The 25,629-nt window shown below is 48.5% G+C and overlaps 1 protein-coding gene across 5 annotated transcripts in view; it reads left to right on the top strand.

Annotated features, from left to right (window-relative positions):
• Positions 1-25,629, top strand: part of CPT1B (carnitine palmitoyltransferase 1B) — a 300,240-nt gene that overhangs the window by 238,896 nt on the left and 35,715 nt on the right. For all 5 annotated transcript variants that reach the window (XR_013607878.1, XM_078677942.1, XM_078677941.1 and 2 more), the window contains 3 exons: positions 36-170; positions 837-989; positions 24,235-24,348. Coding sequence is in view for 4 of the 5 variants with exons in the window: in XM_078677942.1 (XP_078534068.1) it covers positions 36-170; positions 837-989; positions 24,235-24,348 (402 nt within the window). In the remaining variant the exon portion in view is untranslated. The remainder of the gene's footprint in view (positions 1-35; positions 171-836; positions 990-24,234; positions 24,349-25,629) is intronic.

The following is a 25,629-nucleotide window of genomic DNA, read 5'->3' on the forward strand; positions in this document are numbered from 1 at the left end:
GGCTTCACCTTTTGTTTTCTACTTTCTCACTCAAGGACAAAGGAAAGTTTTGCCTCACATACGAGGCCTCCATGACCCGTCTGTTCCGGGAGGGTCGCACCGAAACCGTGAGGTCGTGCACAATAGAGTCCACAGCATTTGTACGCGCCATGGAGGATCCGGCGAAGAGTGTGAGTGACAACCCCCATCATTTTATCTATTTGTGTAATTGTATTTCCTCTAGAGCCACTTACTTCATGCGAGGTCCTTCAGGCTGCCTTCGAAGTGACATAAGGTCACATGAACAGCTTGAGATCGGCTCAAAGGCCCCTGTGCCTGGCACTATGACCCATGATCTCTGTGCTGGGACACATAAACAATACTGTAGACTCTGGCTTTATACACTGCACTTAGAAGGCGGCCCTCTGATTTCTATACTTTGTCCTTTTCGTGTAAATGTACGCTGCCTGACACCACACACGGCCCCATCTTGACCCTTCTTATGGAATCCTTTAATTCCATATAATGCACTCGACCAATGAGGACACTTCTTAGAGCCCCGTACTCTTACCTTACCCTCCATCCTTATCCTTAGATGTCAGAGGTTGCTAACATCTAAACACGGCTCTTAGAGGCCTAATCGCGGTTTGGTGACCCAAATGCACTGTGCTGTGACCCGTACTCCATGCGCTGTCTGAATATGCTTCACTGTGACTGATCCGCAGGCCTTTATCACTCCAGACACCACACTCTGGAATCCATACATTGAGTTGTGTGCTGTGTACAGGGCCGTCTTCCACATACTTTGTCCGTCCCACCCCTCATATGCCGCTTCTCGTGTTTTCTTCTCTGTGCAGAGGCAGCAGCGCTTGTCCCTCTTCCGGAAGGCGGCAGAGAAGCACCAACAGATGTACAGACTGGCCATGACTGGCGCGGGCATCGACCGGCACCTTTTCTGTCTCTATCTGGTCTCAAGGTACCTGGGGGTGGAGTCTCCGTTCCTGAAGCAGGTGAGAGGCTCTCATTGCATGTGGGTGGGTGGGTCTGACGGTCTTCATTTATCTATGGTAAGGGGAAAACTGTCAAACTGCATAATGCAAATTGGTCCCTGAAACGTGGGTCCTGAGGGCAGAGACTTGTACATATACCAGGTTTGTGGGCAGTGAGGAGGCGATGCCGCTCGCAGTCTAAGTGAGGCGTGTGCTGCTTTGGGTTGCCTCCCTGCTGGGATTTGGACATCGGACCTCCGTAGCTCAGTGGATTTATTTATTTATTTATCAGGCTTATAAAGCGCGACAGCTACCCAATGAGGGTTTCCCGGCGCTAAAGAGACACTAAGCCGTTGAACTGATCGTAGAAATCAGAAGAAAGGCAGGTGCAAGTTACTGATTGAAAAGCCATGTCTTTATGGCTCTGCGAAAGTGGAAATATCGAGTTTCCAAGCGTAAGTTCAAAGGAAGAGAATTCCAAAGCTTGGAGCCCAACAGGGAGAAAGATCTTCCCCCGATTCTAGCTCGGCGTACTTTGGGCAAACTAAAGAGGCCTTGAGATGAGGATCTCAGTCAACGAGCAGGCGTGTAGGTGTGAACGAGGGTTTGTAAGTATCTTGGGGCATTGCCCCATTTGATTCTATGCATAACACTCAGTGCCTTAAATTTGACTCTGTTTTCAATTCTTAGCCAGTGGAGTGCCTTGAGATGACCAGACATGCGCTCCATTCTGTGACACTTACAAAGTAATCTTGCAGCAGCATTTTGCACAAGTTGAAGGCGTCTCATGACCGCCTGTGATGACCCCAAGTAGAGGACATTCACTTAATCTAAACGGGAAGTGATTAGAGCATTTACCACAGACTTCTGTGTGTCATCAGGCAACATCCGAATGATTTTCCTGAGCCACCTCAGAATGGTGAAACAGGTTTATGTTAAGTTAGTAACTTGGGGCTCCATAGTTAGGCCATTATCAATGATAATGCCAAGATTACGTACTTGGTGCGACGGAGCGGGTAAGGAACCCATTTCTGAGGGCCAATGTCTTGGGCTCCAGAGATTCTGGTTTGGACCAAATGTTAGAACCTCCTTTTTACCTCCGTTCAGTTTGAGCAGATTGTCCCTCATCCATGTTGCGATTTTACTAAGACCTGACTGCAAGAGAGAGGAGGAGTCATGACCTCCATTAGAAAGTTAAAAGACAATCTGCGAATTGTCCGCATAGGTGAACATGTTTAGACCAGCCGCTTCAGCGATCTGGGCAAGAGGGGTTACATATAGATTGAAAAGCAAAGGACTTAACACCGAGCCCTGAGGGACTCCATAGGGGGATAGATGGACATTTGAGGACGAGGTGTTGGAGGTGATCTGGAATGTCCTTAGTGTCAAAAATGATGCTATCCAATCCAATGCTTTGCCCCTGATGCCCATGGCAGAGAGAGATTTAAGCAGAATGTTGTGGGAGATGGTGTCGAACGCTGCGCTGAGATCAAGTAAAATCAGCGCAGCGGAGTCTCCTCTATCTACCAAAAGGCGAAGGTTTTCCATCACCCCAAGCAGTGTTGTCTCTGTCGAAAAACCAGGGCGAAAGCTGGGGGACATTGGCACGAGCGGGACTGCGAGTCCCAGGGCTGATTGCGGCGCACAACCAGCCGCACCTGAGACTCTTCCCGCCCCGCCTCCCAGGACTACCTCACGACTCGCGGCCCTCGCTCCGCGGGGGCCGCTCGCAGTCTAAGTGAGGCGTGTGCTGCTTTGGGTTGCCTCCCTGCTGGGATTTGGACATCGGACCTCTGTAGCTCAGTGGATTGCTGGGGGACATTGGCACGAGCGGGACTGCGAGTCCCAGGGCTGATTGCGGCGCTCAACCGGCCGCACCTAAGACTCTTCCTACCCTGCCTCCTCCTATTTAGCTACTCCCACCACCGCGATCGCGGGACGCGCGCCGGGCAAAGCCTGGGCCAAGGGCGGGCCCATTGTAGCCCGTTCGAGCCCAGGGGAGACCGGACCGGGCCACCCCTCTAAGCCCGTGGCTAGCTGCTCTTGGTCTGCTTGTGCCCTATTCCAACACCCTGGTCTGGACTTGTGTGATCCAGGAGCAGATTAACATGGCAACGAGGGAGACGAGGAGTAAAGCGGCACCATGGTAACAGGTACTTTGGATAGCTTTCTCATTAATGCTAATACTGTGGTAAACAATGAACTTACAGCCCTAGAAAAACAGTTAGTAGAGGGGATTTAAAGTACACAGCGATCTTCCCTGGGCTCAACCACGAATGCCAGATCCCCAGATTTACTGGACGTCACCCACCTATCCCTCTTGGATAGTATCGATCAAACAATCGAATCAGTGTTACAACGGCTGAGGACCCCCTCCAACCGAGACCGAGACCCCCTCCTTACTATACCTTAGGTGACTTCATCTCCAACATCTCATCCAGTTCTGACTCGGGATGAGGGGAGTGACTCTAATTCAACACATCTACGGGGTCTTCGGGAAGGTGCAGTCCCAAAAAGAAAAAGACCCAGACAGTTAAAGGGTGCAAAAAGGGCAAAATTGGATCACATCCCCAACACTACTGCTAACATCACTGATGTGACGGAAACTTCTTCCACTGTGACTGTCAATGAAACGGCGAGTCCAATGCACCCCGCCCACACGCAGATGCCATTTCAGTCTGGCCCGTTTATTTTTGGTGAGGGGTCTTGTAGTGGTATGGACCAGTCCACTCATCTTATTACTAACATTTTGAAAAAACTGCTAAATCCCCTGCTGGCTAGGCTTGATTGTATTGACACCAGACTTCTAGCAATAGAACAAGCAACCGGGGGTATGGAGGATCAGCCAAGAACCTGGACCAGCACTCAAGGAGTAACTGTGATAAATACGGGGATCCCCTCTTCCCCTAGTGCTCCCAGCACCCTAACTTCAAAGATGACCAATCCCTCTTCCACCGCGAGTGCACCCATAGTTACCCTACCCAAACCTAACCCATTACCCCTTCCAAGGCAACTTCCTCCCGTGCCTCTAGTGCGGAAGTCAAAGTTGCCTATTCCAACTACTATAACGAGGCAGGAAAAGACGCCCATCAGGAAGGTTGATCGCCCTCATCGGACTGGCAATAGCCTAAACCGGCCAAATATAGTCAATCTGCCTCCAGTGGCGGCGGCCCACACTGTAATTTTGACCGGGGTCCCTGAGCTTTCCAACTCTGCTTTGGAATCCTTTGATTCCCTAAGAAACAAAGTCATTAGCTGGTTGAACATTCACAGGCCACTACCACCAAACATGAGAGGGGAAATATTGATGGTCAGGAGGGTTCCTTGGGTTGGACACACCGCAAAGAAAATAGGGGGTGATTGTATCCTTGTAAGTTTTAGGGATTCCCAGATTGTTTCTCACATTTGTAACTGGTTGGGGAGCTCAGGGAAAACATCCATCGAATTGGTACCGCTGTCGTTTTTCTACCCAAGAAGCAATAACTCGCATCCTGGGGCGATTGACGGCTGGACTAGGGTGGGATTTGCCATTGACGGTACAAGGTATAGGCCCTTACGCCATGATATAATCACACAGAGCAATTATGTTCATGCTAACAGATATAGCTGCCTTGATCAGGTTGACTGACTTTCAAGGGCTGATTGTATTGGGGGTAGTGAAGGGGTGGTCCCCCATACAGTTCAGCTTGGGACAGGGACAGATATCTCTGATATTGGCAACTCTAGCCCTGTCCCCCTATCCTCCGATCGGCTAGGTACCATTAGTACTCCGGAATCCCCCACTGAATTATCAACCACATCATCTGGCCTCCATCCACCAAGAATACTTCACCAGAACATAATATCCCAAGAAGCAACAGATTTGGGGGTTCTGGAAGGGCAGGTAACCTTGGATGGGGTTTTAACGCCAAACACAGATTTAGATGGCGAGAGTGTGAGGGGAATGGTACTTAATCTAGGCCCAAAAAGGATGAAGGTTCTCTCATGGAACGTTGCAGGTATCGCCAACAAAATAGGGTGCAGTGACTGGGATTCCCTAGTGGATAGCAATGACATCTGTCTCTTTCAGGAGACTTGGGCTAGGGAAGTCTACCCCAGGGTGGGTTATGCAACTTTCTATGTCCATGCTAGGTGGGGTGGCAAAGGGAGGCCTTCTGGCGGACTTGCTATCTGGGTGGCTACTCACACGGGTTGTATAGCGGAGATTATACCAACACATTCGGAAGACGTAAAATGTGTTCTTCTTAAATGGCCACACGCTTACAACCCGGCGATTGTTAATGCTTACTCTCGTCCAGTGAGTGTGTCCATGGAATCATCCACCCTAGATGAACTATTTTTATTTCTAGGACTACTACCAGTTGATTGCAGGATACTGATGGGAGGGGATTTCAACTGCCATTTTGAACCACTAAAAGGATTAAAGGAGGGTGCCCTAATGGCTGAGGACGATTACTGGGGGATTCCCCCCTGTCAATCGCCAAGCCCGAAATCATGGTCTCCCTTGGCGCTGCAGATTACTTCCCTTACCTTGAACTACGCCCTGAGGGCTTGCAATGGGCGCACACCATCTGACAGCCCCTCAGTGTGCACCTTCAATAGGAAGGACCATGAATCGTGTCTGGACTACATTTTTGTAGATACAAGCATGTGGCCCAGGGTCTTGGACTTCAGGGTGATTGTGAGAGCAGATAGTGACCATAATGTTGTCTGTTTGGATATGGTTCACCCAGGGCTTAAAGAAGGTACACCATTAAATGATCCAGAACAAGACACAGGGACCTTAGTTTTATCTAATAACAGACGTAGGGCAAGATGGGGGAAACTAGTAAATTCAACAGAGTGCATTATGAAAATCTATGATCTGGCGCTCCCAAAGTTAGTTGAAATGGATGACCTGATTAATAAACCCAAAGCTACTGATTTTAATGGGAAATTAGGGCAAATCCATGTAGACCTAGTTGGAAGGCTAGGAGAGGTTTTCTACCCTGTGACCGCGAGAAGGAAGAAGAGGACACCAACCTCAGCTTGGTACAATTCCACGTGCAAAATGATCAAGGCTGAGGTCTCGATAAACTCCCTGGAGATTTATTCAGACATCAACTAGAGATTTGGGGTCCCTATTTGCTCATTATTTTTAATTCTGTTCTGAGAGGGATGGAGATCCCCTGTACTTGGCAGGGGGCAGAGATAGTACAGATTTTTAAAAAGGGCTCTTCTCTGCTCCCAGCCAACTACAGGCCGATCAGTCTTATAGATGTACCTCAAAAACTCTTCGCCCGTCTTCTGCTGGACCACCTCCTGGACTGGATGGAGGACAATGCGATCCAGGCGGGCTTCAGGAAGAACACGTCCACCATGGATCAGATTTTTCGCCTCGTCCTCCTTTACTGGAAAACGGTAGAGATCGAGGGGGGAAGTCTGTACATGGTGTTCGTGGACCTGAGGTCCGCATTTGACTTGGTACCACGCGAGAAACTATGGGCGGTGCTCAGGGAGTTAGGTGTTCCCCCACAGCTATTACAGGCAATAATCAGGCTCCATAATGGAAACTTTGCCCAGGTTAGGTGTGGGAGGGATGGGGCACTGTCATCTAGGTTTCCAGTTATCAGGGGGGTAAGACAGGGTTGTGTCCTAGCACCGACCCTGTTCTGCCTCTTCGTCAACGGTGTAATATCTTACCTTGACAATGTCAGCAACAACGACGCCCCTAGGTTGGCAGGCAGGAGGGTTCCGGCAATTATGTTTGCCGATGATACTCTCCTGCTTTCCAAATCCCCAATGGGGATCCAACGGATACTGGATGGGTTTGGGGACTTCTGCAGGGCGCATGGCCTTGAGATCAATGCAGAAAAAACCAAATTCATGGTATTCAATCCCTCGGCAACAACTAGGCCTAATCCAACTCTGGGATCGGATAGGCTGGAAAAAGTTAGAACGTTCCAGTAATTGGGGGTAACTTTACATGAAAATCTATCCTGGAGTCCACAGATAGCAAGATCTCGCCTAAAGTTATCGCAAATGGTGGGGGCAATTTTGAAGGTTTCGAATTCCTCAACCTTCAAGCCAGTTAGTCCAGCCTTGGAGATGTACAAAACCCAAGCTAGAGCAGCCTCATTATATGGTGGTGAGCTGTGGGGTCATAACGTCGGGACAGAACTTGTCAAGGTGGAGACCAACTTCCTTAGACGTTTGTTGGCTCTACCACAAGGTACACCTCTGCTACCACTGAGACTAGATCTGGGGCTCCCTTCAATAGGGGATGAATTAGCCCTAAAGCCACTGAGGTTCTGGCATAGGCTCTGGTCTACTACTGAACTCTCCCACTACAGACAAGATCTGAAGCACGTCCTGAGTTTTAACTGTTCCGACAGAATCCCATGGGTGGCATACGTAAAACGAGAATTTTATCGATTGGGCCTGGCTGATCTGTGGGATGATCCCGAAAGAGGCTGTCTCGGGGTGTCCCGCAAAACGCTCACCAAGATTTTTAAGGACAAGAGCCTAATTATGCTTGTGTGTGCTCCGAAAATTGGCACCAGCACCGAACAATTTCCGGCCACCAACCGTTCTTTTAAGTTCGAAGGATTCATGGACATTATTTATCCTATTACTGCAAGGAAACGTTTTATCCGATGGAGGTTTGGTACACTGCCCCTCAAAGACTACACAAGTAAATGGTCAACATCGGACGATAAAACCTGTCCTGGGTGCAGCACGAATGTGGAGGACGAACTACATGTGCTGTTTTTTTGCCCTGCCTATAATAGACCAAGAAAGTATTGGCTAGTGCCTTTGTGCAGGAATCTAGGCTTTAGAAATTGTTTACAATCATACAGAATTCTAAAGACAAGTACCCTGCACTATATTGTTTTTGCTCTAGCCAAGTATTTAATGGCTATGTGGCAGATAAGAAAAAAAACACTGAAAGGGTAACTTTTAACTGTTTAAACATGAAATGAACTGTAGTGAATTGTACCTTGAATTTCCCGGATTCTTACATGCATTGAATTAAGTAGTCTTTGCTTCCTTGCACTGTTTTTATATTGTATGTTTGCATGTGGTTTTACAGGTCTTTTATTGTATCTTTTATGGTCTCGAATGGCCGAAATAAAGAATTTTTGGATTGTATTGGTAGTCTTTGTAGTACAAATGGTACATATTAACACACCACTCTCCATGTGTTTTCTCTCTCTCTCTCTCTCTCCCTCTCTCTTTCTTTCTCTTTCTCTTCCGCTCCCTCTTTCTCTCTTTGTGACTCTCCCTCTCTTTCTCCCTCTCTTTCTTTCTATCGCTCCTTCTATCTTTCTCTCTATATCTCTCCCTCTCTTTTTTCTATCTTATGCTCTATCTTTCTCCCTCTCTTTCTACCTCTCTCTATCTCTTTCTCTCTCTCTCTGATTCTCTCTCTTGTTTATCTTGATCTTTCTCTCTCTCTCTCTCTATCCATCTGAATATAGAATGCATTACCTTGAGCTGCTTTTCAGAAGAGTCATTAACTTAAGCCTTCAATTGCTTATGTAATTTATTATTACTGCACAGTAAAATCTAGGACTCTTAGTACATGTTCCATCTTTCTTCTCATAGTTGTTGGTGCTTAGGTGAATGAGCAGTTGGGACAGACAAAGAGGAGCGATAAGGTATCAAAGATATTGATATTACTTCTGGTAGTCAGCATGACTCAGAGTCCAGAGAATCTGAGTCACAGTTCTTGTGTTTCTTTCTGCTCCATCCTGGGCGCTGGCCAGGCCGAGTAGGTCTCAGCGTGGCGTGGTCCAGGATCACTTGCAGCTGTAAACTGTAAATGGGCTTTGAAACACAAGGGAAGAGGGAACTAAATCAGAGGCAATTGTTTAAAGAAAGGGTGTACAGACTTCCCAAGAACAGACAGACAATCAGGATATTGGTGCATAGATTTGCATATTTTGCAGCTCAAAAATTGAATTTTGTGGCACAAAAATTGAAATTGGGGGGGGGGGGGGGGGGGGGGTTCTTGCCATCGATGAGGTGAGACGTGTCTCCGGGGAGCTCCGGCGATCCGCTACCTTCATCAGCAATTACAGCGGAGCTGGGGTGCTGTGACCGCAGTCCCAGGGGTAGCCGCTGACCACTGTGACCTGGGGCACCTGCAGAGGGGCTGCACTTAGTTTCCAGGCAGAAGACGGAAGAAAGTCGGAGGTCCGACGGGGTGGCCCGCCATTATGTGAGCCCTCTGGAGGAGCCCGCCCTGCGCTCTGCAGACTACTCTGGGTCCGCGCTGAAGCTGGAGGAGGCGGGAGACGGTTAAGCGGCCTGGCGGGGCCTGCCCTGCGGCACTCGCCGATAAGCGGTGGTTGCTACTCCCGGTGTGTGCAATCGGACGGGGAGACCTAGGAGGCCGGTGGAAGGCCTACACATTGCCGGCAGCGATTTGAGGTGGGGAATGCGACGTGGGACTGGTGGCCTGGCGGAGCGAGCCACCATTTTCTGAGGGTCTGGGAGGAGCCCCCCCTGCGCCTTGGTGAAGTCCCGGGACCCTGGCCCATAGGGGTCCGAGCTGAGCAGCAGAGGCGGGCGTAGTGGAGTTAACGCCCAGGAGCGACTGGCAGACGGACAAGCGGCGCACCGAGGGTTGCCCTGACGGGGTCTACATCGGGGCTGATAGAGGGGACGGAGGAGCGGCCTAGTGGAGCCTACCCTGTGACATCGCCTGGCGGATGTTTGCAGTCCAGGCCCCGACGGGGCTGATTGGAGCCATTGCATAACGGGGCTATTGGGGCCCGCAACAGGTACAGCGCGGCTGAGGTTGGGGGCTGCAGGAGAGCGGCACGGCAAGACGCGAGCTCCCCCGCCATTTTGGGTCTCTCACGCCGGGCGGCCCTGAGACACCGGACTCTGCGCGCTGCTGCACCCGGGGAGCCAGTGCCCTGCACAAAGCCTTTAGTTGCAAAACAGTCGGTGGTAGTGCTCCCCTAGACAGGAGAAACGTCCGCACATTCGTTAGTACTTCTCTAATATATGTATAATACGTGAATTGTGTATATTCGTAATTAGTATTTGCCACAAAAAAACAGATGCTTAGATAGCCTGATACACACTTACCACCAGAAGTGTTATTTAGCACACAAGGTGCATAAGACACTAGATAAAGAAAAGGCTCAAACAGCACACCAAACTGTGGTCAAAAATATGTCAATTCTAAACAATACTAGACATCCATTAAGGAAACACGAACCACAACCATTTGATGAGGATGCCTGCATTCAATAGGAACAATGTCCATTCGTTATGCTTTGTGTAGATATAAAGATCCAAAACAAGGAGTGTTCTTCAGATTCTGTATTCAAAAGTTCATATATATTATAAAACTTCTCAGCTCACACCGCCGACACGTGTTTCGTCTCAATCCTGAGACTTCTTCAAGGCATCTATCAATAGAATCTTTCCGTAGTGCACAGTAGGTCCAATAAATCGTTGAGGCGACCGACCACAATCTAACGATAGGCCCCACAACCCAAGGCAATTGACATTTAATAATCACACAGGATACCTCTCCTGGATTCCCCTGTACTGCCTGTAGTTTACAAATCCTCTAACGGCACCTATCACTATAAGTACATATTCAGGCGAGGACTTAATCAAGAAGGAGATAACTTCTAATATCCATATGACACAGGAGTATTGTATTATAGTATAACATAAAATCTGTAGTGTTCCCTCTCTGGAAAAGTCAGTACACGGTATTCACCCCATTGGCTCTATATTTGCAAAAAGTGTGGACAAATTAACTAGAGGAATCAAAACCACGTAATAATACGGCCTTGGTATTAGAGTATGTCCTCTTGGGAATACTGTCAAATGTGTAGTCCTTATATATACATCGTATTTGTAGTAGACCGTGTGATCACACGGAGTAGCAGGGCGGACTCCCCTCTTCTTAGTTTATCGGATAGATCCTAATGTGGTTATCCCACACCCTGATAAGTCATTAAGGAATCACGTAGCTTCCGGAACGACAAGGCACCTGCACAAAGCCTTTGCCCCCCGTGCCACTACCTGGGGTGGTGCACAGGGGCTAAGTGGAAAGCGGATACGCAGCAGGGACTGGGTGATTGCGAGGGGGACACCTAGTACAGGTCGAAGGTGCTGCCATTTTGTGACCGTCGAACGGCCAGGAGGCATTGGGTGGCCTGCCCTAACACTGCAGAGGCCTGACACACTCAACACGCTGGCTGGAGAGGTGGAGGGGGAGACCGGGACACCTGCACTACGATCAGTGAGCGGCTGGGGGCACAGCTGAGAGGCGCAGTTTGCTGACAGGCCAGAGTGAGTTGCATGCCCTAGAGGGCTTCAAGTGTGCTTGCCACAGGAGGGGTGCGCTGGGTGTGTGGACTGGCTTGAAGCAGCGGGACCCCTACAGCGGACACTCGCACTCCCTGACCTGGTCTCGAGGGGCCTCCCCCCACCTGAAGTGTCTCGCCAGCAGGTACTGTTGTGGAGAGGGCAGAGAGGTGGTGGGCCTAAACAAGAGGTAGCCCGCATCCTGGGTGTTGGGGGCCTGGGTGGGGGCCCTAAGCATTGGACTCCCCAGCTGTAGCTTTGGACGTAGCAAAATAGGGAAAAGAGTGGCATTGGTTGGGTGGTGAATCTCCCTACATTATAACGACCACACTGCCTGGTGGCCAACGGGACCTTCAAGGACTTGCGATGACACGCTCCAGAGGGGACAAGGCGGACCCATCTGCGGCGCCCAGAGACAACTCTGTGGTGGCAATGTGGGGCAAGACAGGAGAGTCTGCTCCTACTGAGGTGGCACCGCAGGCTGCGGGGGACTCGTCGACGGTGACCCAGGCATTTATGACCGCTTTCATGTCAGACCTCACGATGGAGATTGGCACTTTGCGCACAGAGGTTCACTCATGTGTGGGAGAACTCAGAAAAGAGGTTACAGACTTGGGAGACCGGGTTGATGGGCTGGAAAAGACAGTGAATGCCCGCACGGAGGACCAGGAACAATTGTGGCAACGCCTGGCGGCACTAGAGGAGCAGCACATAGTGCTGCAAGTAAAACAGGAGGATTTGGAAAACCGAAGCCGCCGGAATAACCTCCGCATCCGTGGGGGTTCCTCTCTGCACGGAGGGGAAGGACATCTTGACATACGTGCCGCAATTCCTCCACGAGGTCTGGGGGTATGAGGACGCTTCTCCGCTGGCTTTGGATCGAGCCCACAGGGTCTCCGGGCCCGCGGGGAGGCAGAGTCTCCTCCCGGACATCTTAACTAGGGTCAATTTTTTCACAGAAAAGGAGTGTATCCTCAGGGCAGCACGCGCCAATCCAGATCTCTGCCACGATGAGCACAAGATCCAAATCTTCCAAGACTTGGCGCCTAACACTCTGCGAAGAAGCCAAGCTTTTAAGCCTGTGACTGAGAATCTGCGGAGCATGGGCATTTCATACCAGTGGGACCACCCATTTGCCCTCATCTTCCAATGGGAATCTAAAAGCAGAGTTCTATGGAACTACAAGGAGGCGGAATAGTTACTTCGACTGCCATTATCACCGCCAACCAGCCCTTCCCGCCCCGGACGCTAGGAGCGGGTGCCTGCCAAACCATCTTGGCCTGCTGTTCATCGCCCTCGACGTTCGCCACCCATGGCCCACGTCTCAGACCAAACAGGATATCATCGCACATATACGATCCCTTGAAGGGGATAAGGAAGAATCCACCTCGCACCCCTCGACTCCATGACAGACTGAGCACACACCCGCAATGGACTGAAGCATACGCTCATTGAAATGCACCCTTCTTTCTAGGTTTGCTAATTAATGTGCCATCTTGATTTACACCCTGGTTCCTTGCCTATAGGATGTGGGACGCAGAGGCTTCCCTACTGGATGAACTTGAGGTCGACTGCAAACCTACCCCCAACTGTTCCTGAGGGAGTGACATCCCTGGGCTCATTCGAACCCTCGGGTGTAGGATGCCCGGCGAAGGGAACAGAATACTTTGGCCCCGTTGGCCATTGTTGGTTTACTATTCTACACTGCTGTGCTTTCCTGCTTTTCTACCTCTCTCTCCTCTTTCTCTATCTCCTCGAGTGTGGCGGGCGGGTAACGCAGTGGCGCTGGCGTATACCCCCGGGCAAACCAGAAATTATCCTGCGCGTCCCCCCCCCCCGACCTGCGCGGCTCCCTTCGGTGGCTTGAAGGACTAATTAGGGATAGGAACAGATAATGGCCCTTCCACGCCCTCTGAAGGTGCTTTCCCTTAATGTCAAGGGGCTTAATTCTACGAACAAGCGGCGACAGGTGTGGCGATACCTCCTACAACATGACCCCAACATTATATTCCTCCAAGAAACTCATCTGTTGAAAGAAGATGTCCAGCGCATGGCGCATCCCAAATATACACTCCAATTCTGGGCTACGGCGACCACTAAAACGGCTGGGGTGGCCATCATGTGCAGGAGCGGTGTCAGGCCGAGGGAAATCAAGGCTCTATGTAGTCCACACGGTCGCTTTGTTAAGGTGGGGTTGGAATTTATGCTATGCAATGTGTATGCACCAAACCAGATGCAGGACTCCTACCTCCGAGCACTTTTGAGGGACCATATCCCACAGGGCGACTCCTCATTGATCCTAGGGGGGGGACTTTAATCTAGTATGGGACTCTGAGGCGGACCGCAGTGGAACATCTTTGACCGGGATGGGGGCCATGTCTTCTACGCTTCGTGCGCAAATAACGAACCTGCGCTTGACAGATGCCTGGCAATACTGTTCGCCAGAGGCAAGGGATTTCTTGTTCTACTCTCATGTGCATCATTTGTACTCGCACATTGACTATCTATTTATCTCTCTTGCCATGGTGCGAGACATACTGGCGGCGTCTATGTCTGCTATATCGCTCTCTGGTCACGCTCATGTCGAACTACTCCTGCAGGATCTGGCCGCTGGCCCCCCTATGCTCCGAGGTGGCGCCTGCCGCCGAGGAATACTGCGGGACCCGGCAGATGTAGACATCATACAGGTTGCCATTGACTCTTACTTTGCGAGCAATGATATCCCTGAGACACCCTTCACCGTGGTGTGGGATGCTTTCAAGGCCACAATTCGAGGTCACATCACCTCGCTCTCGATTGCGCGGGCACGCGAGATCCGACGTTTAGAAGATAGCCTGTCTGCAGACATCAAGGCGGCAGAAAAACAAGACCAGGTCCGTACCTCGCTTGCATCCCGACGGCGGCTCGCGAACCTTCGGGGGCAACTGCGCGTTTTATGCTCCAATAAAGCGGAAAGATCCCTTATAGCCTCGAAACAGCGGTATTATGAAGGGGGGGACAAAGTGGGCAAGCTATTGGCGAGGCGTCTGAGGGCACGGGCAGCGAAAGATCACATAGCTAATATTAAACTCCCGGACGGCTCACGAGCCACTTCTGAGCGGGCTAAATGCGAGGCCTTTAGGGCCTACCACGCCACACTTTAGGCGGCAGAGCCACCACCCCCGCTCTTATCGAGGATGCCTTAAACCAGTGTGCTTGGAACCAGTTACATCCCCACCACGCTCGGAGTCTGGAGGGGCCTCTAACTACGGAGGAGATGGCGGCGGCGCTAAAGGACCTCCCTCTCGGAAGGACTCCGGGGCCGGACGGCCTACCGCTGACCTTCTATCGCATGTTTCAGACACAGCTCATACCCCACCTCTTGCGCTTGTACAATTCTTTCTTGGACACTGATGGTCAGACACCCTCTATGGGCATGGCGGAAATAGTGCTCATACCCAAACCTGGGAAGAACCTTGCGTTATGCGCCTCATACCGCCCAATAGGGCTCTTGAATACTGACCTTAAAATTTACACCAAAGTCCTTGCCAAACGTCTGGACCCCCACATGCCTGGTTTGGTGGAGCTGGACCAAGTTGGCTTCATCCGCAATCGTCAAGGAGCAGACAATGTACGTAGGCTTGCACACTTAGTGGGGAAGGCGCACGCCTGGAACATACCTGATTGACTTCTATTGCTCGACACGGAGAAGGCGTTCGATCGGGTAGACTGGGCTTTCCTTCGGGAGGTACTGCAGAGGATCGGGCTAGGCCAGAATATGATCTCATGGCACCATATAAGTCTCCACAGGCCAGTCAGGGTTAATGGATGGCTCACTGAGCCTTTCTATATTTACAGGGGTACCCGGCAGGGATGTCCTCTGTCGCCTCTGTTCTTTGCCCTTGTGGTGGAACCCCTAGCAGAGATGATCAGTCAGAGGACGGACATACGTGGCATCGCTATGGGGGGTCGGCAGAACAAGGTGGCGCTATTTGTGGACGACCTCATCCTCACACTCTCACGACCTCACATATCTCTCCCGGCTCTGCACTCCCTTTTACAGACTTTTGAACGGGCCTCAAGACTCAAAATCAATCATAGCAAATCCTGGGTCTTGAACCTCACAATTCCTAAAGAGGAGATTCCCACCTTGGAGAGACTTGCGCGGTATCAGTGGGCTACCGATCATATCCAATATCCAGGTCTTAAGCTAACTCCTTCCTTAGACACATGGACCCAAATTAATTGGCGTGGCTTTAGGAGAGCAGTGTTGGAGGACTTGCAAGGATGGAAGCCTCTGGCGATGGCATGGCTGGGCAGGCTCAATACCCTAAAATATTGTACTGTGCCTACCCACCCCGATCCCATATCATCAGATACCTACAGCACGATCTTACATCTTCATCTGGGGCGGGCGCAGGCCGAGATTTTCTCACAAGATCCTCATGCTGCCGCTGGGTAGAGGAGGGCTAGCTTGTCCTAACCTCCTAGAATACTACTGGGCCTCTCATCTCTGCTTTGCCTCAGAGTGGACGACTACTGAAAGCTAGAAGGTCTGGTTCCATAAGGAGAGGGTAGTCACTGGGCGCACCATCTGGGACCTCACTTGGCTCCATCTTATGGTGCGCTCTAGGAGTGCCTACATGGCGGTACCCACTAGAACGGTATTGGACATCTGGGATATAGTGGGGGTGCGCAGGGGCCTTACGACCTTTTCCTCTCCCCATACACCCATAGCGGGCAACCCCCTATTTCCCCCGACGTACCGCTCCCATGCTTTTGATAGAAGGCTACAGGGGGGATGCAGAGTGGTCTGCGACCTTTTTGAGGGGGGAGTATTCAAATCTTTTGCGCAGTGTAAGGAAGAATTTAATCTCCCGCTGGGAACAGAGTTACAGTATGCACAGCTGCGACATTGGGCCACCTCGGTAGAGATGCAGGAGGCAGCCACCCGCCCATTCATCCCCTTTGAGCGGTTGGTCTGCTCTTTTGACGACTCGAAGGGCCTCATCTCCCGCACGTCTCAGATTTTACAGCACCCCCCCCCTCAATGCCTACCCACCCGTACCAGCGCAAGTGGCAGCTGGAGTCTGACAAAGAAATCTCATCCGCACAGTGGGGTCATTTATGGCGCGACATACCCAGGGTCTTTCGCAGTATCCCACAAAGGGAAGACACATATAAAATCATGACACAATGATATTACACACTGGATCGTTTGCACAAGATTTTCCCTGCTTCATCCCCCAAGTGCTGGAGGTGTTTGAATACGACTGGCGATTTCATACACATTTGGTGGTCCTGCCCGCTCTTGACCCTGTTCTGGAAAGAAGTCCTTAGTCATATCAAAGGGGTTCTTGGTTTTCCCCTGCCTGAGTCAATAAGCACAATCCTGCTGGGCATCAAACCGACCACTTTAAAAGCTGTCACTCGGAGCGATTGGACCATAGCACTGCATATGCTTGGAGCAGCCAAGCAACTTATTGCGCTGTATTGTAAAAAGACGGAGGCGCCCCCTATCGCCGCTTGGTACGTGCGCTTATGGCATGTCATAACCATGGAGCTCCTTACAGCGCGAATACAAGTTTGTGATACCCGCTTCACTGCAGTTTTGCAACCCTTAATTAAGTATCTCTATAAGGTGGAGCATGCCCGATATCTGCCTGCCAAGCTTAGAGCGCTGCGCCTTTTCGAAGATGCTATCCTCCCTTCTGACCCTGGCATGCTCCTCCCGCAACAGGCCCAACCCAGTGCTTGACCACCGCGCATGGAGTATAATGTCCCTCACTGCCCTAGATCATTGACCCCGCCTATCCCCCTCCCTCCTCCCACCCACCCATGAGATCTCTTTCTCTCCTACTATCTAAACGCTGTTGCTCACTCTCTAGCTGTCTTCCTTCTCTTAACTTCTCTCGCTTCCTTCTCTTCTGGGCCTCGTGCCCTTGTTGCCGTATTAAAGGTTTTCAAGGGCCCTGTGAAGCACCACAACAAATCGGTATTGCCCGTTAACGTTTACCACGCGGCCGGCCCGTCACGGGTTATAGGCGACATGCTGTGTTTAAATTCCTACACTATTGCTAATTTTTAATCATATGTTACGTGGCCGGCCCTAAATTGGGTTGTGGGCATAACGCTTTGTGTATCTGGCCCGGTGTTCTGTTTCTATCACGTAAAATAAAAAGATTTGAAGTTAAAAAAAAAAATTAAATTTGGTGGCAGTATTGCAGCACTTTGTTTTTCTCAAAATCATTCCTTTTGAGCCTTAAATAAATGGAAACTGTTCTAGCAGAGTATTTCACTTAAAGATAGGCATGTTTAAAGTGTTTGAGAGTATTTGTTTGCTATATTTTCCTTTGTGGTAACATTCTGGTGCCTAGCTTAAGTCAAGCACAATAGCACAGGACTGCAAGTCATCTTGTTTCTATGGCATTAGTGCAACATGTACATTTCAATTTTTGAAGCATTGTTATTAGAAAGTAGCCTATTAAGGTGCATACGGATAATAAGTATGCTGTTAAATGAAATGATTAAAACATATGTATGATTGTGAAACAGGAAGGGATGTATATATTGAACATGCGCTATGGCATTCATAATGGCGATGTAATTTTTTTTTTTAGAAAGGTTATGTCTGAAGTGGATTCTGCTGTGTCGCTTGTTGTATGGACCTGGATTTCCATGCTGCACAATGGAATTAAATGGGTAGATTACTCCCAGGCTTGGAGTGCTGGTTTTCTCTGTAATTTGAGAGGTTTTGTTTTGTGTGTAACAAGGTACTGGCGGTAATGCCTAACTATGCACCAACTACGATTTGGTGCAGGCCAGCTAAACCGCAACTCTTTTATATATATTTATCAAACAAATCCAGTTCAGTTCAAAGGACAACAGATGTGGCACACTGGATGATAGCGAGAACAACAGAAGTGCATGAACGGTGTAGGTTTTGTACTCACATGGATTTAGAATTGTGTGCATTTATTTTAGAAAGTGATAACCTGACAACAAGGGCGTAACAACCATTGGATCATGGGATGAACAATGAATCATATATGAAATCACAATGGTATTTCATTTTAAACTTTTTTTTATTGATTTCAAACAAGTGAGTCACATTTCTTGGTTTGTATACAATCATATATGTACACAGTTACATTTGTTATACATTCAATAGGATTCAAATAGAAAATCAGTCATGAAGTCCCACTGTCGGTCGGGTATTGTCCCTCATCTCCATCTCCCTGGTAGGTGAGATACACAGTTTATCCCGGTATACATTCCACTTGCTCCATTTTTTGTCCCAATTTTTAGGGCAGCCTCTTGATTCAAACACCTCTTTTTCTGATACCATACACTTGTCTAATTCTTTAGTCCAACCCTTCGGCGATGGCCTCTCTTCCGCCTCCCATTACATTGCAATTGCGCGTTTCACCAGTGTGTATCCCAGCATGTTCATTTGTCATTTGTTGCTCCGCTTCCGTGAGGTCTGTAACCTCTCATATATTAAGGAGTCCCAGTTGGGATGTTAGGTCAATCTCTTGTCCTATCGCTCTCTGCATGTGTGTTGTAGCCCTCTCCCACAGAGTTTGTACTTCCATATTATGTGGTAGAATGTGTCTTCGCGGTTGCAGCGGCGGAGACACTGCGCATCTTGTCTCTTCCCTAGCTTCGTCAGCGTAACCCTGTGAAATAGGTACGGTGTAGAATTTTCAGTTGGATAAGGCGAAGCATAAGGGGGATGGCCGCTTCTCTCTGGAACATCAGTGCAGTTTGCCAGTCATCAACATCTAGGTGCCCAACATCGGCCTGCCACTTCCCCAGAAGAGTATAAAACATATCTGGCAGGTTGTTACATAGTTTCTTATATGTTAAAGATAGAGCTTTCTCTAGTATAGGTTCTGAAAGTAATTGGTCTTCTAAAGGGGATGACTCCGGTATATTTGCCATGTTTGGGAGTGCAGCCTGAAGGGCATGTCGTACCTGTATATAGCTGAAGGTCGCGCCCTGAGCTAGTTCATATTGTTCCCTTAGATCCGCAAATGTTAATATCTTCCCCCTTTTCACTAGGTGACCTACTGTGGAGATTCCTATAGTGTCCCATCTGTCTAAGCCTGGTTCGTGACCGAGGAGTCCGAGCTTTTGGGAGGACCATAGTGGGGTGGGATTCCATGGAATCGAACGCCATTTTGGCGTCCAGGGGCAACACCACCGCGTCTCTCTCTATTAGTTGTTTGTGGCCCAGAACATTATTAAGATGACAGATATTTAAGGCAGTGATCCACATGAACCAGTGAGGGGATCCTTGAGATCAAACGAGATGCTTGGAGTTTGGCGAGGATTTTCGCTTTCACGTTGTTTAACGAGATCGGCCTGTAGGATTCACAGTTATCAGCAGGTTTCCCCAGCTTACGGATGACTACAATAGAGACCAGCCGTTGGTCCTCCGGTAAGACTCCTTTTTGATAGCTTACATTATACAATTCTTGTAAGTGGGGCGCGAGGTGTGAGCTCGTTGGTTTTAAGAATTTAATTGGGATCCCATTGGGCCCCAGCACTTTCCCTGACTGCACATTGTTTATTGCTAGACGAATCTCGTTGTCTGACAGGTCCGCCTCTAGTGTATTCCTATCGTCAGTGGTTAGGGTAGGCAAACTCATATCAGCTAGCTATTGTCGGGAGTCTTCAGCAGTAGCCGTGGTTGAGGAGGTGTAGACCCTCTCGAGGTGATCTGCAAAGGCATCCACGATGGCTTGCAGGTCTGAGATGTATTGCTTGTTGCTAAGTGTTATTCTGGGTACCCAGCGCTCTTCCTGCTCCCTCTTTTCCAACCACGCCAGCATCTTTTCTGCTCTATCTCCCAGTTTGTACAGCCTTTGTCGTGAAGCAAGCAATCGGGCCCTCACCCTCTCCTCTGCCAGGGTTATCACAATGGTATTTGATGTAAAAGTTATTTAAAACATATGATTTGATGATGATTCATCAAGTAGTTTTTGGAATGCATTGACACAGATTTCTGTTTATAATCATGCCGTGTGAAAAACGGGTAGTATTTTATCTATGTCTATATATTTGCAAATTTATTTTTATGGTGAGTGGAGCACACTGCACAACTTGACAATGACTTTGGCTGAAACGCGTTGTTTTGCACAATAAATGAGAGTGCTATCATCTAGTGTGCCGCATTCTTTGTTCTTTGAACTTGACTAGATTTGTTTGATATTTGGACAGCAGACGCCGCCGTTGCTGGCACCGGCACCGCAAGGCAGGAAGTGCGGCATATCGAGCAGCAACCTTGGTTGTCATTATATATATATATATGATATATATGCTGTGAATCTTTGTGTGTGCCCAGTGGTTCAATGTCATGTATACTATAACAAAGTGGAGAAAATGGGGGGGGGGCGTATGGGGCTCACGCCTGCCCTTACTAGCTCAAACAAACACAAAAGTTGGCGTGATACTCTCAGACAAATGTTGTTTGCTTATTCAGCAAAATAGCAGGTCTGTACCTGAGACTCAATGAGTTCTCTGTATGCTGTTGCTTGTTTGTTAGCTGGATTCAAGGCAATTTTAAGAAATGAACGAGGATGGCTCACTCACATAATGTGACATGCTTCATCATTGGCCCCCTCATCCCACCCTGGTAAGATGTTACTTCCAGGGCGGCCTCAACCTCAGAATGGGGCTATTCTGAGGGAGTTCTTAGATATTACTTCTCTCAGGACAATGATTTAGGTCCAGATTATTACTTTAAAAAACCATGAAATAATCCTCTAAAGTATCCTTTAATATAGTGTTATCCCTGGTTGAATAAAAGGTTACCAAGGGGTAAATACAGGAGGCATGCTTAGGTGTAAGGACCTTCTATACATCACTACATAAAAAAATTTTTTTATACCAACATGTTTCTGCCTCTAATCAGCCGTGGGTCTAGGGCATCCGTCAGGGCTGGAGAGAGGACCTACCTCTCAATTGGTATCCTAATTAGCGATAACCTGGCGCTATTCAGCTAGGAGCTTCACGGTCTCTTCGGGGTGGGTTTCTCCTGCAGTCACACTTTTGTCAAAGTCGAGAACCCACATAGCACCTAAATTGCCAAATCGAACAGCCGTCTGGTGCCAATTTCCTGAATAAGCAAACAGTATTTATCTAAGGGGTATCACGCCAACTTTTGTGTTTGTTCAATGCCATGTATGACACTTTCGCAAACAATGCTTCTTCCTACTATATGCAGACACAGCAGCCGTTCGTCCTGGCTAATACTTTAGCTGGCTCTGGCATGTTAGCAATGTTGATGCTTCTGGGCTGACAGCAAGGGAAGAGGTAGAGATAACTCAACATGTACTTCCCCTGCAACTAACAGTGACTTCCTTCCTCTACCCCCCGATCATTACACTCCTGTCAGGGTACGTCTTTCCTAATTTCTACCTGTCTGGAATACAATAACCTCAGACAGATGGGTTCTACAAATGATCCAATCTGGTTATTGACTAGAGCTTACTGACACTCTCCCAAACATTCCTCCAAGATCGCATTACATGTCACAAAAGCAGTTGAACCTTCTCAAACAAGAAATTCTATCTCTATTGGAGAAAGGAGCTATAGAGCCAGTCCCATTACAATATCAAGGGGCCGGCGTATACTCCCTATATTTTCTGATACCCAAAAGGACGGCTCTCTCAGGCATATACTAGACCTCAGAGACCTGAATCTGTATATCCAATCGGATCATTTCCATATGGTAACACTACAACAAGTGCTCCCACATCTTCAGCAAGGCGACTTTCTGTCTACTTTAGACTTAAAGGACGCATACTTTTATATTTCAATACACCCCGCACATCCTAAATACCTCAAGTTTGTGGTAGCGGGACAACATTACCAATTCAAAGTACAATAATTTCCTCCAGTGTAATGTGGAGAAAACAGAAATCATGCTCTTTGGAGAGGCACCCCTCTTGTGGACACCCGACTGGTGGCCGACAGATCTAGGCCCCCATCCTGTACCCAAGACGTTAGTCAAAGATTTGGGGATCCGGCTAGATCAGGCACTCACAGTGAAGGAGCATGCTGCTCAAAATGCGGGGTCTTGCTTCAATGTAATGGGCCTACTACGCTGAATCTTCCCTCTGCTCCCCGATTCCTCCCGGAAAACCCTTGTCCAGGCACTTATATTAAGTCGCCTGGACTATTGTAACGGCCTGTTAGTCTCTGCCAATGAAGTCTCATTGGCCAGATTACAGGTAGTTTAGAACTCGGCAGCACGAATGGTCCTAACGTTGACCCAAGAACGCCCTCCCTCCCGCCCACTTTTGATGAAACTACACTGGCTTCCCATCCGCCAAAGGGTCAAGTTTAAAATCTCCTGCACCATCCATAAGGCATTGTATACCTCAGGCCCCTCTTATCTATCTGAGAAATTCAAGCCTTATTTTCCCACGAGATCTCTTCGCTCGAGCACTAAACATATGTTGATAGTACCACGAGTAAGAGGAGCTAGACTAGGAGGAAGGGCTCTCTCCCATCTTGGCCCTCACTACTGGAATGAGCTGCCCCTACCTCTGAGACAGTGTTTAGACCATCTACAATTCAGGAAGCTGCTTAAAACTACTCTTTTTTGTACCTGTTAGCTTGCTGGGGCCACACACCACCTTCATGTTCCACTTAAGCGCAGAGATACCCCTTCGGGGGTCGATTCTAGCGCTTTATAAGCATATAAATAAATAAATAAATTAAGTGCTCCCATTCAGAGTCACCATTGCACCCTGAGTATTTACCAAATGCCTGGCAGTAGTCGCAGCTCACCTACGAAGACAACACATTCACGTCTTCCCATACTTAGACGACAGACTCATCAAAGCCAGTTCACGACTAAATTATCTACAACACACTTGCAAAACAATACAGCTGCTCCACGATCTTGGATTCACAGTCAATCTGTCCAAATCCCATCTCCAACCCTCCAACACACAAACATACTTGGGAGCTACTCTCAATATGCAAAAAACTCTAGCCTGTCCCAGTCCAGCCAGAATCCGCAACATTCAGGCTCTAATTTTCCAGTTTCAACCCCACCGCTCATTACCAGCTTGGGTGTTCATGCAGTTACTAGGAATGATGGCGTCTTGCATCTTAACAGTTCCCTATGCAAGACTTCACATGCGTACCCTTCAGGAATGCTTAGCACATCAGTGGAATCAGTCTCTGTGTCAATTATCAGATCTAGTGTTGGTGAACGGCTGCACTCATCGCTCTCTGCAGTGGTGGAATCCACATTACTTTTCCAAAGGGTGGCCCTTCATCGGCCCAGTTCCACAGACAGTGCTAACAGCAGACGCATCGCTCACTGGTTGGGGAGCTCATCTCCAAACTCACACAATTCAGGCATGTGGAGTCAGCAGCAAAAGCAACTTCACATAAATCATCTAGAGCTCCTAGCAGTATTGCTAGCGCTCAAACCCTTTCATACTCACCTAGTTGGCAAAGCTGTCCTGATACGCACAGACAACATGACAGCCATGTATTAGATACAAAAACAGGAAGGGACACACTCTCTCAAACTGTCACACTTTGCACAGACCATCTGGAAGTGGGCCATGCATCACAAAATCTATCTCCTACCAGAACACCTTCCAGGAATAGCCAATCTGATCGCAGATCTGCTCAGCAGGCAGAGACAACAGATTCACGAGTGGGTGATTGCCTTGGTATGAATTTCCTGACACAAAAATCCTGTCAAGTTTACCATCTCTTTCTAGCTCACTCCCGTCGCTTTCTCTTTTTCTTAAGCTCTGTTCCCTTTTCCACCCTTTCACCAACTATTCCCATCGATTTGCATCTCACTCGGCCTACCTCAGTTCTTTGTCCATCCTTGCAGGAGTTCTCCAGTGTTCTCAGAAAATACTCTGTCTTCAGATATTCATACTTTTTTCTAGAAAGTCAACCGGTGATGTTCTCTTTCTCTTTCCAGGTGCTCTCTGAACCATGGCGACTTTCCACTAGTCAGACCCCCCAGTTGCAGCTCAAAATGTTTGATATTACGAAGTTTCCAGATCATGTGTCCGCTGGGGGTGGATTCGGACCGGTAAGAGGGGTTATCTAAAGAGGAAGGTGCTATTCTCTACATCTACTGTTTCCTTTCATGCTCTCTCACTTCTCTCTCTCTCTCTCGCTCTCTCTCTCTCTTCTCTGTATCCGCTTCCTTGCTCACTCACCTTTCCTTTTACTTTTTTCCTGCCAAAATGATATCTAAAGCCTTTCTTTAACTCTTGATTTTTCTCCATGCTTTCTATTTTCTGCTTCCAGTGGCACTCTAAATTCTGTGTGGAGACTCATAATTGTCTGTCTCAAGCTTCTGCCACTTGTTTGTGTTCTGGTTACTTGCCAACTCTCCCTTTGCTGTTGCGATTTATATTTGTATTTTACCAATTACATTTCTCTCTTCTCTTTCTGCCCATCAGTGCTTCCTCTCCTCTGTTATCTCTAATTTTTCTATAGCCACCTGATTCATCACTACATCCCCACTCTTTCTATTATCATTCACTCCCTTGCATTATATTTTCTTTCTTCTCTTTGTGGGATATGATGCCCAAACTCACCACTGCAATGTAAGATAGATGAATTCTTTCTAAACTAATTGTTGCATTTATGCTAGGAAGGCAAAGTGTACTGAGGGACTGAAGATGACATTTATTTTTGACAAATTCATAGTGAAATGGTCAGTGGAAACCAATTCATATAATCATTTTTTTGAAAATAGTTGTGTTTGTAGCATGTGTGGCAAAGACTCCTCTTTAGATTGTGTTTGTTTCACCATTGGGTTTGAACGTTTCAACCACTGCTCAGAGATTGATGAGTTCTTCATAGGTTTTTCAGGTCTAATTTTCTACTCATCAAGACAAATGCTTGGGAAATAATCACTGCCCAAGATTCCCCTGATGGGTGTACCTCTCCTCTTCCACCAGACCATGACCGCTCTGCCTCAACACCCAGATAGCCCACACCCTAACCCCTGTCTCGGTAGTGTCTTCTTCAATCTCTGTGGGAGGATGTAGACAGTAAGGGGGTGATGAAATAGACGTCCTTCCAATTTTGTCCAACATGCAACTCTAAATATCTGTGAATGGACCAGCATGGTGTCTGCAACCTCTGCCTCTCCCCTGGCCATAATGAATCATCCTGTTTGTTCTGCCTCTCCTTTCAGTATAAACAGTCTCTAATGTACCAAAGGGAAAGCCTCTGGGCACACTTGAAAATGCGGGCACTGTCACCTGCCCGATCCCACATCCGAGCACTCACCACTGCCTCTCCACCACCACAGCCATACTCGCCATCCCTCCACTTCCACCAGAATCTTCTGCAAGGT

The sequence above is a fragment of the Lissotriton helveticus genome, chromosome 1_1 (genome assembly GCF_964261635.1).
Source record: "Lissotriton helveticus chromosome 1_1, aLisHel1.1, whole genome shotgun sequence".
NCBI classification, from domain to species: Eukaryota; Metazoa; Chordata; class Amphibia; order Caudata; family Salamandridae; genus Lissotriton; species Lissotriton helveticus.